The sequence below is a fragment of the Bombus vancouverensis genome, chromosome 1 (assembly GCF_051014615.1).
Source record: "Bombus vancouverensis nearcticus chromosome 1, iyBomVanc1_principal, whole genome shotgun sequence".
Taxonomy (NCBI): domain Eukaryota; kingdom Metazoa; phylum Arthropoda; class Insecta; order Hymenoptera; family Apidae; genus Bombus; species Bombus vancouverensis.
The window spans coordinates 19,551,343-19,570,941 of record NC_134911.1 but is presented as its reverse complement, the minus strand read 5'-3'; the positions used below and the strand labels follow the sequence as shown (position 1 = coordinate 19,570,941).

The 19,599-nt window shown below is 35.0% G+C and overlaps 1 protein-coding gene across 3 annotated transcripts in view; it reads left to right on the top strand.

Annotated features, from left to right (window-relative positions):
• Window positions 1-19,599, top strand: part of pip (heparan sulfate 2-O-sulfotransferase pipe) — a 117,076-nt gene that overhangs the window by 39,287 nt on the left and 58,190 nt on the right. For all 3 annotated transcript variants that reach the window (XM_033338732.2, XM_033338730.2, XM_033338729.2), the window contains one exon: window positions 5,277-5,425. In XM_033338732.2, the coding sequence (XP_033194623.1) occupies window positions 5,365-5,425 (61 nt within the window). In that variant the 5' untranslated portion in view covers window positions 5,277-5,364. The remainder of the gene's footprint in view (window positions 1-5,276; window positions 5,426-19,599) is intronic.

Below are 19,599 nucleotides of genomic sequence, written 5' to 3'. Positions count from 1 at the left end.
CAGAAGACGCAGAACACGAAGATAATTTTGCGTAATTCAATTTGAACTTTGTACGAGTATCAAAAAATGTCTATTTTGTTAAATTAGATTTGCATGATTGATTGCTCTAACAAAGCTGGAGGAGAATGTGGCATGTGCCACATTATGCGTGTAGTTATATACATAGTGTTGCAGGCTGTTAAGACTGTCGAGGTAATGTTTGATCAAGCAAAAATGATTTGCCAAAGTATTTCAATTAAAGTTGCTTATTTAAGTAATGGAACACGACTATCATAATTCTATTAGGTAAAGGAGGATGTTGAGAAATGGCTATTATTGGATCTTCCCGCGAACGAAAAATTCTTGCAAAACATTTAGGACGCAGGATATTTCTGAAGGAACAAAAATCTTATTAGCATTCAATCAAACTGGGATGGGAAAGTTGTAAAAGACGACTATTCAAATTTACCCATGCGTTACACTTAATCTTCGTTTTCATCAAATTCTCCAGCTACAGGATAATTATTCATCTATATCGACGTAATTCTTCAGATATTCTGTCGGTGAGTCAATTGAAGCTTGAAATCGAATTATCACCAGATTGTTGCTATCACAGAACAATAGCCAACAATGATCTTATGGTACATCGGATTTGCTGGTCTCAAACTTCAATTGATTTATCAGCAGAATATCTGGAGAATTATGTCGATATAGATAAATAATTGCCTAAAATGAAATTATTCTAAAATATATAATAAATAATTTTGTAAATGATTTTATCGTGGAGAATGTATAATCCTTTTCATAAATATTAGGATATTTACAATGATACAGAAGAAAATCATCCTAGATTCATTTTGGATTGCAAGACAAATTTTCTCTTTATCGATTATATTATTACTCATTCACTGAGCGATCGATCGCTATCATATTTGTATCGATAGTTCGACAAAATTTTCATAAGAGAATGTTTCGAGTAAAAGTTCAGCAGTATCGAACAAAGCAATTAAAAAGTGAAAGAAATTTTAAAAGTATCATTTTTTCATAAAAAAGAAAAATTATTTTGTATTTTTCGCTAAACGACAGGTAACCCGTGGATCATTCAACATATTCCATTAATTAAAATCTATTATCCATACGTTTCATTAAATTAATATTACATTTTTAATATTTTTATATAATATTTAATATTTTATACGCAAAAAATAGCAAAGACATTTGTCATATATACAGTTTGATAACTTGTTAAAATACGACTCTTCGCTTTATCGTTCTCCTTCGATTTACAAGATCACTGCAGTTGTTACCGAAGGATGGTGTTGTCGGAAATGCAATTTGCATTTATTCCGCTGAAAAAGTACAACGCTGCGTGCAACATCGATCATGAAACGGCTGAATTACGTCTTATCAAACACGGACAAACACGCGAGGTACTTCTGAGCAATAGCGGACATTCTTCGCAGCAAGAGCTTCATTTCAAATCTCTCACGAACAGAGAACCTGTATCTACTAAAAATCTACCGTCATTCTCATGCATCACCATCAGGATCGTTTAAAAGGATCGTTTAGAAGGATCGATTCTCGCATGGACGTCCTAACCGGTGACCAACCATAGGTTTCCCTTTACACGTCCTCGGTTGCAAAGAAGCGCATCTTGTTCGCCGTGGAAACCGCTTCGATGTCCAAGCGGTCCAGACAATCGCGTCGGAAGAAACGAACGCGTGTCCAGATAAAAGAAAACAAGAAACGAACGGTATCGGTCGCGGGACGCGGTGTCAACGACACACGAACACGAAGGAACCGTAAGCTCCTAGGAACGCGTTAGTGAAAGAACATGGGACGCGGGAAGGGCCATCGTGCATAATGAGGATATCTGGAAACTCGACTATTCCACGCGTGGTCAGCCTGCATTCTCTTAAAATTAATCCAAATCGAACGTTCGAATTTCACCGTGACAAACGTTCCACGCTTTAGAAAGTAAGAACTCGAACAATCGTTCGAAAGTTTCGTATCAATCATTCGACGATGGGAGGAAAAGATTTTGTACTTTTATGGGAAAAAATGTAGGAACTTGAATCGTCGCTGGAAAGTTTGATATTTAACTTTAATAAGATCGTTTGACGACAGGTAGAAAGAATTTGTACTTTTAGTGCGAGAAAGGTACTTGCTTATTGTTGGTGATTGACAAGTGACAGATAAGCTTGGAAGTGTTTAAGAAAAGAGAAAAGAATCGTACAATGATGTGAGTGAAGATCTCGAGAATTTGAACTTCATCGCGTACTTTGATTCTTAAAAGCGTCGTTTAGTTAATTCAGTTATGACTTTATTCTCTGTCGTGGTATGTTTTTACGGCTTGAAAAAATATAATGAATTATAAGGAAGGTGGTAGACTGACTTATACTAACCTGCGCCACTATGATTCTCAACTGTCTACATAGAAGAAGATATTCGAGTAGATATTTTTATACCATTAGTTGTTAGAATTTATTTAATGCTGTATAATTTCTATGAAGAGGATAATAAATAAATATGTATTCATATTTACTGTCGAAGGAATTGAAATTTTGATAGACAAATCGTTTTGTAATAATTGCATATTATCAAACAAATTATAGTATTTACATAATTGTAGTTGAAAATATAATATTTGAAGATCACAGAAAAAGTGTATGAAAACTTTTACATGGATTGCTTTTGCGGAAGAATTACAAACAAGCAACAGTTGATAATATTATCAAATAAGAGCAACAAAAACGATAATTTAAACCTTCCAAAAGCTTACAATCACCGGTGTCTGGTATTACGAAACGTATTACGAAACAATACATATCTCTAAATAAATTGACTAATTCCCAAATCAATAACTGTATTTATCACCAACCGTAATAACAAATTTTACTGTTTCAAGTAATTAGAAAAATTGGTAACAAGTCCTCTTCGAAAAAAAAAATTATTCACACTTCGTATCTTTATCGAAACTCGTTTACCGATATCGTCGTTGATCATCTCGTTTCGAACCCGATAATCTCGAGAATTTCAATGGAGAAATCGATAAAATTGAATCACGTAATTCCTAGGAATTATGCAAAGCTCGCGAGATAACATTACGCGAACTCCCACTTCGTTTGTTCTATGAAAAGATGCCTTTTCTTTTCTTTTTCTTCTGCAGAACCCGGTTCTAAATCGTGTAAGCGATACAAGAAATCTTTTATCGGAATTTCCGGTTCTCGCGGTCACGATTTTGCTCGTTCAAAGATCGTAAACCATTATAAAGTTATGCGACACATGGCGTTCCGCGTGTGTCAACGTCCGAACGGGTTGAAAAGAACGTCATCGAGGATGACGTTTTACCGTACGACGTGAGAAATAGACGAGGGATCGCTTCTAAAGAAACGTTTCAATGAGATGCGAAACGCGTGTCGATCGCGGAATCGAAACAACCGACGTTTGATGTGATTACTTCCTGCATGGGGGAAAAACTGGTAAGGTGATAAATAGATTATTCTTTCATCGAGTAATGATCATCACGATAGCGTGTAGTCGATGGTAATTACGGAGAATTTTATAGCCCGGATCGATGTCGATATGATACTACTTGTTGCACGGTTTGTACGTTTTAGCTGCGTCGTTTATCCCCAGTTGCAGATTATAATAAACTTGTTGAATTAATTTAATGAAGCGGAAAGCGATGCTGTTTCTGCTTTATGCATATTTAAAATGTATGGTGACGTGATGAAGATATGGATGCATCTGAAGGGTGGAAATATACGTTGTACTAGATATAACTGTATTTGAAGAAAGATGTAGCATGGTCTTCCTTACGATGTACCATCTTGTCTAGAATTTTTCGAAATACAAGAAAAATTTCAAATCCTGTTTGATGGTTTTAATGTAAAGTAGTGTTAATTCGTAGAAATTTTCGCTTTGATTAAAAATTGCTTGAGCGCGTGAAAATAGTTCAAGTAAATGGTATTAATTTTTAGAAATTTTGGATTTTATTAAAAACGACTACGATACGTGGAAATAATCGAAGGTCAACGAGAATTGATTAAACTGACGGATACGTTAAACAGATTCGATGTATTTAAGTACGTTGTTCGAATTTTTAATTATTTTGTTTGACTTTTAGCGGGAAGAACGAATAATTTACATTTTTCTTCGATTTTCGTATCTTCTAACAAAAAGGTATTGAATAAAATGTCAGAGAAAATACTAAATAAAATAAAATTGAACGGACATTTTCCCAATAAATGTAATAAATGTCCTATTGTACTAAATAAAATATTAAATGAAGTCTTTTCCAAATATAACTATATATAGAGTGGCTCTATTGCTTATGGTCGGCAGTATGATTACACCTACAATATAAAATTGAATTTTCTTTATACGCATTTTAACGTAATTCAAGCCATTCGAGTTTCAATAATACTAAAATTTTCCACCTGGAAACCTGTTCACACAGACGCTTTGACGTGTCGTCATTCCCGGGGGAAATTCCCCCGGATTCCTTACTTTGTCATCCTTTGCCGTAATTACGGCCGTTCCGTGAAGTTACAAACCGCACACGGCGTGCAACGAAGAAATGTTCGGGTTCTCTGTAACATCGGAGCGCAATTTTGTATCTCCCCGGTGACGGTCGTCCTTTCACGGTCGACGTGGGATCGCTTGAAACCAGGTCGCACGTGAACCATCTCCGCGAACAGAATGATCAATTACGGGACAGATAACTTTGCTTGCCATGCCCTGTTTCCTCCGGCGACGACAACCCACATGACGGTCCGCTCGTGACACGTTGCTTTGGGAAAACGGACATCCACAGTTTCTCGAATGTTTTCTCGTTCTACCTTTATTTGCACGATGGAAAGTCTTCTCTTGCAAAGAGATTAGGAATCGACCAAGTTAACGGATCTAAGGCTACCGGGTGTCAATATTTGCCGAATCCAATTCTACCAATTAATCTGTTTAGAAGGATGCGTTCGGAATTGAAAGTTTCTTGCCTAAGTAAAGTAGCTCATTTGCGTTAGAAAATGTTTGTGAATGTTAAATGAACGTGTAACGAATTTTTAAAAGCCACGCGAGAAACGTACCAGTAGCCAATTTTTGTGATTTTACGCATTCACGACGATCAGACGACGTATTTGTAATTCTTTGGGAACAAATATATTCTTGTCAAGTCTGGCTCGAAGAAGCGAACCAGAACGTTCATGAAACATGTAATCGCAAACGTGCAAAATAACATTAGATCGTTGTTTTTTGTTATGTAGGAGCAGCTGCTTGATTCGACTATTCTTTTACAGGACCATCGAGCTGATCGCTCTTATCGCGATTTCCAGCACCCTTTTCCTCTTTTTGCACACAAGAGAGCTGCATTCGCGTCTGCGAAAAATGGAAGTTCGCCTTCAACCTGGAGAAGACGAGATCCTGTCGGCAAATCAACTCTCATCCGGTGAGTTTTTCACTCCGTTACATCTCCTTTGAACTTTCTCGTGGTCACATAACTTGTATATTTGCACCAACGCATAGTTGGAAACTTGGTGTGTAACTTGAAACTGTCGTTCGATTCGATAGATATTCGATAGATGAATAACTCGCGCGATATTTTATCAAGAAAGTGATGTTCCAAATTGAATAGAAAGTCGCTTTACGTGTTGCTTACGTGCTATCCTGATCACTTTCATCGTGGAATATTAATTTCCCATGGAAGAAACTAATAATTCAGGTTAGAGTGCAAGTAGACCCATTAACATTTTTTTTCCTTATAAATTGTTTCTGGGAAAATTAAAGCTAGAAATTACAAGGTTTACCGTAACATGTTCGAAGTTTACAAGTTAAAATAACACTCTCTGCCTTTTTATAAACAAAACTGTTTTACGCGGAAGTTCACGCTATTCTGTGTTGTTATGGTTAGAGAAGAACGTCCGTTTCAATTTTTTTTCTCTTTTCGTCACGACTTCATCTTCGTTCGTTTCTTCGTTTCGAACCACCTGTTCGGTTCACAAATATAAGTTTCTTGAATATGGTTGGTAAACCCATGAAATTTTCTAGAAAATCGAGTAAAGAATCTTTTTTGAAATGTTCAATAGCGCGCGAAAATACATATTTAGAGTTAGAATCAAATAAGAGGGCACTTTTGGTGATACGAGATTGATTATTACATTCCAACATTGAATATTCCAAATCGATGAGTTTCAAAAATATTTTTCTGAATATTTAAAATGCAGAATATCTTGTAAGTAACAGACTTTCGAAGTCGACTGAATAAATGAATGAATATAAATCTCATCACAAAACGCCGCTAACGATCACCGAACATTTGCTATATTTGCAAACGAAGAAACGATAAAAATCCTTAATCCATTCGTGATAAAAAACAGGCGACGAAGAAACAGCGATCCTAATTAGCTGAGAAAATTCTCTGCTTTAAGGATACAAAGGTAACAATGTTAAACGTGTAGAAACCAACGTGCGTACTTGTCGTTAACAACACGTGCTCGGGTCATAGTCTTGAGAGATGTGAAATGTACATTCTCGCGCCCCAACTATCTTCCCGGTGTAATTAAAATCAGAAAGAAAAAAAATATTTAACCATAATCGTATAAATCGCGTAAATTCCTAAATTGGTTGGCAGACTGTAGAAACACAATGCGCGTACACGCGTACGTACGCATTATGGCGTCCTTCGGATGCGAATATCCTTCAAGGGAGGCTAGACTTCCCGGTTGAAGAAGGTCAAGGTGTGAGAGCGAACGCACAAAGAGCCAACAGTCAGGGGAAAAGCGTGGAGCGTGTGTGTATATATCGTTAGATCATTATCGTTCCAGCTCGTAGGATTTCGCATTCGCGAGATACGTAACGGTATCAGGGTCCTCGTTTGCCCGTAACACGCTAATTAACCGCTCCGGATCTGCCGCGTCGCGTCGCGTCGTTCTGATTCCCTCTTTAATGCAGCTGCTGTTCCCAATTTGTTGCGCCGTCGTTTTACGATCGCATCGATCAATCGCCGCCTTCTTCCTGTAGTTACGTATCTTCGCTAACGTATCTGAATTTCAAATATGTCTTCCACGCCGATTTCATTCTCTGGCTATGAAATACGTGTACACGTATCTAGAAACACATATTTGTACAATAAAAGTTGCTTATCAAGTTCTGTTAAATTTCTGCGAGTTTGTTAAATTGTTCAAGAAACGAGTGTATCGTCGTTAATTAGTTTCGCGTTGAAACGAATCTGGAACTTTTACACGTCAACTTAACAGGTAGTTTGTTGCGCGATTTTGTACGTGGATTGTACGAACAAATACAGGGTGGTTGGTAACTGGTGGTACAAGCGGAAAGGGGCTGATTCTACGCGAAAAAAGAAGTCGAAAATATAGAATAACAATTTTTCCTTTGAGGCTTTGTTTTCGAGAAAATCGACTTTGAATTTTCGCTCGGTACGCGTGCGGTACGTTATAACGGATTTCACTGTAGATCGTTGTCTCGATGGAAAAATTAAAAAAAAAAATTAAAAAAAAAATTTTATTCTATATTTTCGACTTCTTTTTTCACCCCCTTTCCGCTTGTACCACCAGTTACCAACCATCCTTTATATTACAACGATGTGATAAATATGACAATGCGTGAATTTTTGAAATGGTAGCTTTAAATTCGACAGGTCTGTGTATCTACGTGTTGAATTTCACGTTCGTTTCTATTCGATATGTATATGTGTATAGGCTATTTTTCCTATTTCAACGTATGCAACTTTTATTTCGAAATAGTACATTGTCCACTTGGGTACATATTGCTTTTGGATTGTGGAATTCAGCCACTAATTGCAACAGAAATCGTAAAAAGCGATTCAAATTTCCAATTGCCAAGAATATTCCATTACGACGCACATTTTTCTCTAGGAGAATGATTGCAAGATTCGTTGAACGTTGTATCAGGTGTACAAATTTCTTAATCTGAAATTCGAAGTCTATTTTTAAGAAAGTATAGCAACTTGCTCAATCGAGATATTCGCCGTTGCTTTCTACAACTTTTAAGCGATCTATCAGGCAATAGATGAATTCCATCGCGATAAAATGCTATGTCTTTAGACGAGATCTAATCGTCAAGTCACTTTTGTATCCGATCCACTAATTGGAAGTGGATGTAGGATAAGACGTGTTACATCGACTGGAACAAGTAGCACTCCAAAGTTCGCTGCTGCAAGACGTCCCAAACCAGGCTCATTACGATGTCTTTCGTCTCTTGGTCCTGACGATTTCATCTTGTTTAAAGACAAAATAATTTTCCACCATGGATCTCGTCACCTGCTTCATAGGTAGCCAAATTTATAGACAGCAACGACAAATACTCCTATCGAACAGCTTGCTACATCTTTTTCCTTTTCTATAGCTATTTTCTTTCTTAACTAAACTTCCAGTTCCAGCGAAAAATTTGACTCATTCGTTTGTACACTTGATATTTAGATATTCAGAGCGTTTAAAATACGATTACATTCGACTAAAATATAATCAACTCAGACGTAAGCCTTCAGAGTTGACCTGTAGCTACCGCTAATTCGCTGTTCGCTATCCGCTATTTGTCGTTCTTATAAGATGAAAGTATCTTGTACAGAAACAGCCGTCTTTCCGTTTTCATCTCATAAATTCGCTGAGACGAAGGTTTTTCTTTTCGCAAAGAAACGTCTTTGTTCGAAGAGATTTATTGTTATGACGGCAGCGATAAAGGGAGAGGAAAGAAGTGGCCGAACAGAGTTCTCGAAATAGCTTCGGGTTATAAATATTCATAATCGAGTGGCTGGCGTGAAATGGGACGAAACGTTTCCGACGATCTTCCCCTAAGATAACAACGGTCGTACAATTCGTATAATTAGAAATGTTCCAAGTACGCGTACAGAAGTATGCGTAGTTCATAAGGTATATCGGAAATCGAAAGTGCAGGGCAGGAAGATGTTGATGAATCGGTTTTCCTCCCTCGATCTCGCATCGTCCGCTGCATACTTGAGTTGTAGGTCATCGAACTTCTCATGAGAACTGGTAGATGTGCTATCGTTCGAAATACCAGCGTTTACGATTTCCAATGCTGTCGAACCATCGATCTATACTGCTCGTTACGAAGCATAGAAGGTTAATCGTTTGCACCTGTAATTGCTTCTTGAAGCACGCATGATTGATCGAGAAATTGGATTCGCTTATTCGATGGATCTCTGATGATAAATTTAATATTTGTGAAATAATTAATCCGCGTGGGAAAGTACGACGATAGATAGAAAATTGAAATTAAAATTCGAAAAGTGATTGCAGTTTACCAAGTTACGATAATTCACGAGTTTAGAATTATACGAAAGATTGCGATAACTGTAAAATAATCGATACGTGCGTTGTGAAACACACGTGACAAATGGAAGTTTAATTTATAATTTAATGAGGGAAGATAACAAAAATTTGCAATAATTTACAAGTTTGGAATTATAAAAAATTTAACGGTACAGTAAATTATGTGGAAATTTCGCAATAATTTCAAAATAATTCGTCCGTAAGTATATGAAATAAATATGGGAAAAGTTTCAAACTGTAAAAAATTTCACGATGGTCGTAAAATAAATTTTACGAAAACGTTGCTCTAATTTTGCGTGCAACGATATAATGTAAATACGTACGATATAATAAATGTGCAATGAATTATTTAAGTGGGAAAGTGGAGTTTACAGAAATATACACAGAATATACGGCGATGCTATGCAAAAACCTTTTATCATAGTTTAGACTGTTGCTTGAAGGGAATGGATGCATCGCCTCGCTCGGAGAGTTCATATCTCTTGACCTCGTTTCCAGCGTTCTACTTATTGTCAATGAGAAAAGAATTCCTTTCTGCCGCGGCTCCACTGTGCGCCACTCTCATTAAAGATAATTTCAAAAAGTGAATCACGGTATATATGAACGATTGGTAAACGTAATCTTTGGGAGAGGGGGTTAAAATAGAACTCTTTTCAATGAAACAAGATCATCGTTAACGAAGTATTTTTCGTTAACGAAGTCATTTACGACGAAGAAAGATATTTCAATCGAAAGCATTGAATAATTCGTGGCAAACTTTGAAAAGAAAATAATTTTTCTTATGATTCGTACATACTTAACTAATTTATTTCTGGCAACTGTTGGTCGTTGGAGTTTGGATCAAAATAACGAACTGCAATTATCATTCTTTTCATATATGTAAATCTTTGTGTTCTCTTCTTAAATCTACCTACGCTATTATTTATTAGATGTAAAAAATTTCCATTCACAAACATTTGCGAGAATAGTAAATTATAAAAGGAATAATTTTTTGTGTATTGATAACCATAACAAACATAACGAAACTGTTCGCTAAAATGACAAATCCTACGGTAGCAATCGTACAAAGTAACAAATTTTACAAATATCTTTCGACGTAACAATTAACCTGACGTAGTATTGGTTTCACTTTCGTTTCCATACGGAACAATCGGTTTCGTTCATGAAACTGAGAACAAACAAAGAATACACGGCAAAAAAGGTCTTAATAAAACATAATTATGGAGTTTCTCTTTAATGATCCATGCACCTGTCAATTAATATGCGCAATACTTGTACAATGTGACAAAAACTCGAAGCTATTTTCCATTTTCTTCGTGTCTAAGAACAATAATATCAAGGTAATTCGGAGATTATTCCATAATTTAATATTATTCAGTGTCAAATATGCTCGACGTTTTAAATCGTATTTGGATTAACAAGTCGCACGTATAGAACTCAATTTCCATATCTTGGATTCTGGAACAGGATATCGTTTCAAGTAAACTTTTTACATGTTGAAAATTACAGATAATCGATGGCATAATTTCATTCACAAATAAAATTGGACGCGACTGATACTAATCTGAGATAAGGAAAATGAAGCGAATCGGTTATCTTTGGCGAAAGATAAAGATCGATGATTTATAAATATGATACAGAGTCTGGCACCAACTACGAATTATGGTTATAACTTGTAACATGAATTTTATGGAAGAACAGGAGCATTTTACGGAGTACGCTTTCCAGATCGTGTTGTGATATGCGAACGAGTTCGATTTAACGTTAGTTATTGTACCCGTTGCCTGGTATTATATTATTATACTTATAAAAAGGATATAATAATATACATTTGACGAATAAAAATCTAAATTTATGAAGTTTCTATGACCACCGGTTTTTAACAACTTTTTTCCAGCTGCTATCGTAACTATGAATAATTCAAACTGTGCAAAAGGTACTCGAATATTATCGAGCAGTTCAACGATGCAGCTTTTTAGCGATCTAAATTAGAAAGATAAAATCGATTTTCTATTTCCACTTGATTCTTTTGAAATTTTAATAATAAGACTATTATCCGACTTATACAGATATATATATTTCTATAAGTGAAATTTAAAATAACTGAACGATTCAGGATAACATGTCCGACAAAAGTACGTTGCTATTGATCGTAAATTAAAATCATTGAAAAGTACACTGCTAATACATACTACGATGTAGTATGTAAAAAAATTATTAGAATCGATATTGTCACATTTACACGTATACGAGTTATTTAAATTGAATAAGAAGTCCATTTATAGAACAGGTTGGATGTCACAGCAAAATCAAGACGTAATATGTCAGGTTCACGAATAAGAGAAGCATTAATGAGATAAGACTAAGATGCATCGAACCACGTCACGTCCTGTAGGCAAGGTCAATAAACAGGAATAAGGAACAGAGGTTCTTGTTAATCTTTCATCAGTTGACTCCGCGTGATCTAATGGTATTAAAATGAGCTAGGAGTAATATTTCGTTGTAACTAGAATATCTTCCGAGCTTCGAGGGATAAGATACGGAATAATATATACAATTTTAGAGAAAAAAAAAGTAAAAGAACCTATTAAAGAACTCACTAATCGCTTCCGTTCGCTGATCACATCCTGAAATTTGACGTTATTCCTATAGTATGATCAATCGAGCAGATATTGTAAAATATAACTATGAAGATAATTTTGTACGACTCGTGCTAATTACAATCAGTAATTCTATTAAACATTAGCTCAGTTCTAATTATAATCGACATCAATGAAATCGGTTGATTTATGTCTCCCTTGTCTTGCATACTTTAATGGACGAAAATAAATCAATTGACAGAAAGAGCGACATTTCCTCGGTTAGATGAAATATGATTTTCGCTGAGTGAATATTTAAAACATATTTCCATATTTTAAATACCGCTACGTTTTTGGCTCGTGTTCGATACGATCGAGCTCTTCTATCGTTAAAAAATATCGTCAAGTTTCAAGAAAATATGAAAGAATTGGTATTGATATATCTACGTTTTAACCTTTTTTTTTTTAATGTTAAGGATATTCTTGCTCGTTGGAACGAGATTGAAACATAAATACTCGAAGATCGTGGTAGAGTTAAGGTTTAATCGTAGGGTTAACTTTATAGTCTATTGAGGCCACTGTAGTGGTTTTCATATCGTGAACATTATTTCCTATATCGTTTCCACTGATGAAACATGGAAAATGTGCGAAGGCTGCGATATAAATAAATATGAGAACATTTACTCGATCTTTGAAACAGTTCCACTGTCACAGAAAATACGTCGCTTGAAATAGTTTATGTTTGCCTAGTGAAATTTTCATGTTCCCTCTGTCACGTTGGAGTTATGGCTTGGCCCAGTTGCAAGAAATACCCTTTTATAGCATGAATACATTTAGCTCGAAATAAAGACATTAATCGTCACACGACGACCTATCCACGAACTTTTTCACCCAACTCCTTGAACATTTTTTACATCGATCTCGTATTAAAATCCTCACTTCGTAACTTTTCAAACGATATTTTATACTCTGCGAATATTTAATTTCCTCGCTCAAAATTAATATTATTGACTAATCCTATACCTATGGTAACATTTATAAGCTATTTTCGACAGTCGTATTCTTCAAACTTTGTATCACAGCCAAAAGGATTAATTATCCAGCAACCGTGTAAAAAACGAACAAAAAGGATCCTTCAACCCCGTCCTCGTTATCCATCACTCAGAAAGGAAATTCCAGCTTTATCTCCCTCGAGCCGGAAAATGAGTCGGAACCGTAAAGAAGCGAACGTAACCCGAAGAAAGGGGGAGGAGACAAAAAAAAAAAAAATGCTTCGAAAAGAGGAAAAGCGCGTGAAATCCAGGGGATAATCGAGCGATGGGTCGTTCACCAAGGAGAAAACGGAAATCACGGTCGCTCTCTAGCCCGTAGAAAATGCAGAAGAGGCTCCAGCGAAATAAACCGTCTCGCAGGTGGCCGAGAGAAGTGAAAGGGAATGACGTTCGAGTGGAAGAAAGGGGCAGAATGCAGAATAAACGGAATGAAATATCTCTTCGAGACGGAGAAATGGATTAATAGCGGTTCTTGGCGAATACCCGTCTGAAATGAAAGTTCAATCGCGGTTCTCTTGCGAGCTGCTGAAGAGGATGAAGGCTCCTGAGGCGTATCGTGCGTGATGGTGGGGAGGGTGTTGTATGAAAGGAAGTCATGTGAGTAGAGTGGTAGCCTTTGGTGGTCGAAAGGGTGTTATTTTGGCGCGGAAGAGCAGCCTATAGTCGTTAACTTTTGATCCAGGATGGCGAGCCTGTAGGAAACTTTGGTTAATTTCCAATGGATTTCTCTATTAACGTCGATGCTTGCTTTTGCTGGCAATTTGACGACGATCGTCGATATTTCGTTTGTGTTAAGAACAGAGCTCTAAAAGAGTGGTAGATTATGTAGGAAATATGAAAAGTATTAAAGGGAGAGAAGCAAATTATGTATGAAATTTTGCTTGTATAAATTTGATTAATTAGTTGTTAATCGGAATTGAAGAAATTGAATACTCGTAAAGATATTCTTTGTGAACTGTAAAATAAAAAATTAATGGAAGATTGAAATGTATCGAAGATTTTAGAAATTTGAAAATATTTATATATTCGTTAGTGATATCGTTATAGAAAATTGATTTTTCATATTGGTTATATTTTACGCAAGTACGACATAAAAATGATTACACTGCGATTACTTTAACAGAGACAAATGTTTCGAAGCGAGTGAAGAAACAGCAAACGAATCTATCTCGGTTGCAATTAAGACTGTAAGCGGAAGAAGACAGAATAGATATTGCTTTAATTGCGTACGATCGAGTTGATTAAGCTTCCATGATAATCATATTTGAGATAATCTTTAATAGTATTTCATAGCCAGTCGTCTCCGCTCAGAATTACAATAAACGACATTAAGGCTGCATCTAAAATATATGTTAAATTAATCATGGATATGAATGAGATTTCATACTATCGTGTTTTAAGATGAAACTAAATTTAATTAAAATGAAATCCCAAGACTTGCAAGTCGAAATTTAAGAAAATACTAAGTTATATTGCCTTATCGGTATCTTTCTAACAACAATAGTTAGTTTTCTTGTAAAACTTTTTTATTCACATACTTGGTAAAATTTTCCAGAAAATAACGTAACGTATCATGGAAATAATGCGATCTATTGAAATTAGAAAACATCGGAACTAAAATGGATGTTGATTTTATATTTTTTAAGAAATTTTTAACGAATAACACTTTCCAATAAATTTCTTCTCTACCGAAATGTTCTGACATTTTTCATCGAATAAAATATTTTTCTGTCATCGCAGAAAGTCATATCTTTGACCTTTACGAAGTTAATCTTCGAACTATAAAGTCTCATAGGTAAAATTAATGATTATGGTGTTTCTCGCCAATCAAATATAAATTAATCCCACTAATTTTTTCTTTGATGAAAGAGATAACGTCCAATCCGTTATGTTGCTAATCCAGAGGAAGAGAAATGAACATTTTTAGAATGATTTAAATGAACATTTAGATTTTTAGATATATTTTTGAGATTAGGCAGATTCAGATAACGATCCGAAAAAATTCCTGTCAAATCTTTGTATTTTCTTACTCTCTAGTCACAATTAAGATCCGGAAGATCGAGTCGACCTTCAGAGTAAATTCACAATGTCGATCCACTTGTTTCTTCGCGAAGTTAACATTTGAAAAGGGAGAAGAATTAAGAAATTACTGAAGAAGCGACTCAGACGAGAAACAACAAAGATAGATGAAATTATGAAAACGTGAAAGAAGATACAAAGTAATATATATGTTGAATTAGAGTATTTCTTTCGACTAAAATATCTTTTGTGTTCGTAGTATGTTTTATCAGCGAAATTACATTACAGTTTGTCATGTCCTTCATGTACATCTATGAGAAAATGTAAGCGTTCGTATGCTTTTAAGAACATAAACTACTAGAGAGAGTGTATAAAAATAAATAGAAAGTGATAAAAATTCTTATGCTGTAATAGAAAGAAAAATACGCTCATCATTTCTAACGCAAGTGACTAGCAAGTGAAAGAGCATTGCTAACAAAATCTTCTTAGAAAGTTGATTTCCACGGTTCGAAATCATTTCATGTTAACTGCAATTTTCTTATATCTTTCTCTTATCTGACATGCCCTAATAAAATGGGAACAGGGGGCTGAAAGTCATTCGATTTTATTTGTATATTTATCTTATCTCTTTTACTTTCTGTCAAATTTAGATGGTCACTACGAAAGGCCATGATGTCTAAGATGCTCGTAAAGGTATCTATATCGATTTTCGTTACACGTAATATCATACTACGATATCTTGAAATGCTTTCTTTCTCATATGAAAATCAATAGCTGAAGATAATCTTCGTGTTAAAATCTGATCTTCCCGTTGAGATCCGATGTTAAGATAATTCATTTCTTTTAATAAACACATAAAGTCTTCGAAAGTGAATTATCGAAACGATAGAAGAGGCAAAAAGAAAACTGAAAATCATCTAACTTAATGTTCAAGTTACGTAATGTTTCTCTATATCTTCAACACATATCCCTTAAACATAAAATATTACAGCAAGAACATTATTACACGTTCTCTACTAATATTCTTGCACATTAAGACACATATTTTCACAATGTAATACAATTTATTCACTTTCACCTTTCTGAAAATAAAACAAATAAAGAGGTATAAAATACAGTGTTACAAAAATTACTTGGTATATCTACATGAGATCATAGAAATAATAGGCTTAATGCTATATTATTATCTTCTTTATATATTTCTTTCTTTTTATTTGTAATAATATAATGCAATATCCTATAAATAATATCCTACTATTTCTTCAGTGATGACAAATATTAAAGGTTTTCTAATCTCTGATATATTCGTATCCCGAGATTCTTCTCAGTTAAACGTTCTAATTTCTTCACTTCCCTTCGAAAACACATTAGAGGCAATTGCATTCTACGCGGATACAAATGACTCTGTGACAAACGTTATGTCTTTTGACAGATCAAATGCAGAAAATTCTATAGGCGCGCGTAGTACACTTTCGTGACCGACTGTACACTTCCTCTACTCTACTTTTTCTGAAATTCTCAAACCCGGCTACCATATATAGAACCATTAATGTTCACGAAAGAATCCTGCATCGAAGATTACACGTAATATCAGAGCACGATCTTCTTTCTTTCTCGCTTGAAGAACAAGCAGCGCGAAATCATCCTCGTTAAAATGGTTCAGCAGTTTTGATCGATAATTATAATTAGGAAGGAAAGTGAAGTAGATAAGAGAACGATAGAGGAAGCGACCGAATGAAGAAAGCAATGGACGATCTTGCGAGATAAGTCGAGGAGCAGATTAACGAGGTGATTTTCACTTCTTGGCGAAGTTACGTTCGCACCTCTCGTTCGCGATAATATCGTGCGGCCACAACTCGTAATACGTCCGAGCGGTATGTGCTCCGTGTGCGCCGTGCCCTTTTCATGGTCAGGATCAAGATCGAGAATGAGCTATGGCGACTCGTTCTGCGATCGTGGATACTGGTCGAATGCGGAAACGATGCTCCGTTTACAGCAACCATCGTTCTTTTCTTGCTCTCGCGCTCTTCTTTTTCTCGTCTCTGTCCTCGAAACGTATCTCGAACACTATACGGTTCTGTTTACCAACGTTTCGATATTGATTATTATACGGTCGGTAAAATCTATCTCGTTCTCATAACGAATCTGTTATTTTTTAATTCATGGAAAATTTGGTTTTCATTGATGTTTGATCTTCACATCTTAAAATGTATTTTTTTTTTTTTTAGAGATGTTTATTAAACCCAAGATTTTAAATACATTTAATTTATTTAATTAAATACACAAGAATTTTAAATACATTTTGGTATTCACAATAAACGGTGAATTTTTGTAATGATGTTTTAGGCAAAAGTACCGATACGCAACGGTACGACGTAGCCATGCTATAATATGTGTCGGCGCTTTACATTTTTCGTGTTTAATATAATATCTTAAAATGTATAATTGCGGATACAGTGACAAGTTAATTATGATTTCGTTCTAATATATTTCTTTTTACTGATTGTTTACTATCAATTTGGTTAGCGGTTAATATCACAGATCGAGTTTCTACAAGTTTTCAGAAAGATTGACTTATTTAAAAAATCTTAACCATTATGTTGAAGTAATTAAATTTCAAGACCTTTTCTTTTGTATATCCGTGAGCTGGAGACCGCTGTTACGAAGAGAATAGAATTTAGGTGAAAAAAAGTTGAAAATAACCAGAGGTCCATATTATTGTGTACTTGAATATAAATTTTGTTTTGGGTTACAAGATCTAGAAACAAAAGAGCTATAAGTAGATTTCTATTACTGTTTCTTGCAGCCTTCAGCTAGAGCTACACACCAAGGTTAACTTTTTGCTAATGTCCTTTGCTATAAACATATGAACGTGTTCTCTATAACACCTTCTTTCTATTGTATTGTAACACTGAAGAGCGAGGATCTGGATCAGCATACACTATACCTGTACTTATACCTATACTTATTTCAATATATTTTTCTATTACAAATTCAACCACTCGTTCCTCTAACAGTCAACCTCCACACATTATTTAGCTTATTCTTAGTCGTAATGTTCGATCGAAACGCGTTTGTATACTTAGTTGCCAACCCAATACAATAATACGTATTTATTTTTATTCTAATTCCTGTTACTTGATATTTGATTACCTTTTATCGCGTAGTATCCTTCGTATAGGTTTATTATTCTTTCCGAATTTGTTGCACGTTGCTGCAAAACGTTCGAGGATCGCTGCTTCCAATGGTCTTGTTGCATCCATCAAGAGAACAGAATTGATAAATGAACGTGCTGTTTGTATGATAACACGTTAAAGATTGATCGTAAAATAACGATGCAAAAAGAATATACAAGTACAAAGGGGGGATGAAAAATCGAGAAGATGCACTGATTGTTAAAAAATTGTTCGTGAAACGATAAAAGCATTACTTTACGTGTTTATGTTTGTCGCGAAAGGTATCGTTCTTTACTAAAATTTGATCGAAAATTTACGATAAAGATTAGAAAAAATAAGGGTGCACGTTTCCCTTCGCTATTATTTGTTGGCAAACATAATTCTTAACGTGTCTACATGGAACGCACAACGTGACTTCCTCGTAGTCAAGTTCAATATCTGAGAGATAGTTTATGGTGTCCCTTTCATAAAGGAATGCTCGTAAATATTCCTTAACCACGGAAAGTACCGGAACGTTGGTAATTATCGTATTAACGTCTTTTACAGACACTTTCCAACTCTTACTAGACATACTATATTATCTTTATCATGGAAATTATACCGTAACCTCTGAACTATAATTTCAGAAACTAATCAAATCGAAACCTCTGTAATATCGTCTTGAAAAAATTCTAAACAATCTTCCAATGATATCTATGATTGAAAATTAGATAGAAGAATTCAACGTTCTTAAAAATAAGGAAGATTGAAATTGCAATTAATCTTCGAGTATAATTAAAGAGTTTCTTTCACTTGTTGCATTTGATTGTCCAAGAAATATGTAATCATTGGTAAAACTGTGTATACTTTGTTGCATTTTCGATTAGGAAAGGGGAAAGTTCTTTCTCTTAATCTTCGTTGTTATCCAAGCAAAGAGATCGATATTTAAAAGTTTATTCGTTACTTTGTTGCAGATTTGCGGTTTTACTTTCTATCGAATTGAGAAATTAATGTTAATAAGTTAGCTTGTTGTTCCCACGGTTTAACACAAATTTCATTCTAGTCTTCGCATAAAATTTTGAGGCTCGCGATTCCTTGTGATTCGAATCGAACGTGACAAATTATAATCGATAGGTTGTTGGGTAAATAAGAGTATTCAAAGTAATCAAGAGACGTTGTGCTTCAAAATGTAGATAAATATGTTTTAGAATGTAGATAAATCATACTACAACCCTTAAAATCTGAGTTAATTAGGAAATACTTCAGCATTAGAATAGCAGAATTTTTGGATCACCGGTCTTTTCTACTAATTATTTTACGTTTTAAGAAAAATAATATTCTTGATGATGGCAGAAAATGTGATACAAATTAAATATCGTCTTGATTGCAATTATTTATTATTATTTCCATCGCAACGAATAAAGAAACGTTTTCTTTATCTTAAAGGGTAGTTCCAGCAATTATTCTCGTTTTTACTTTCCATTCCTTTTTG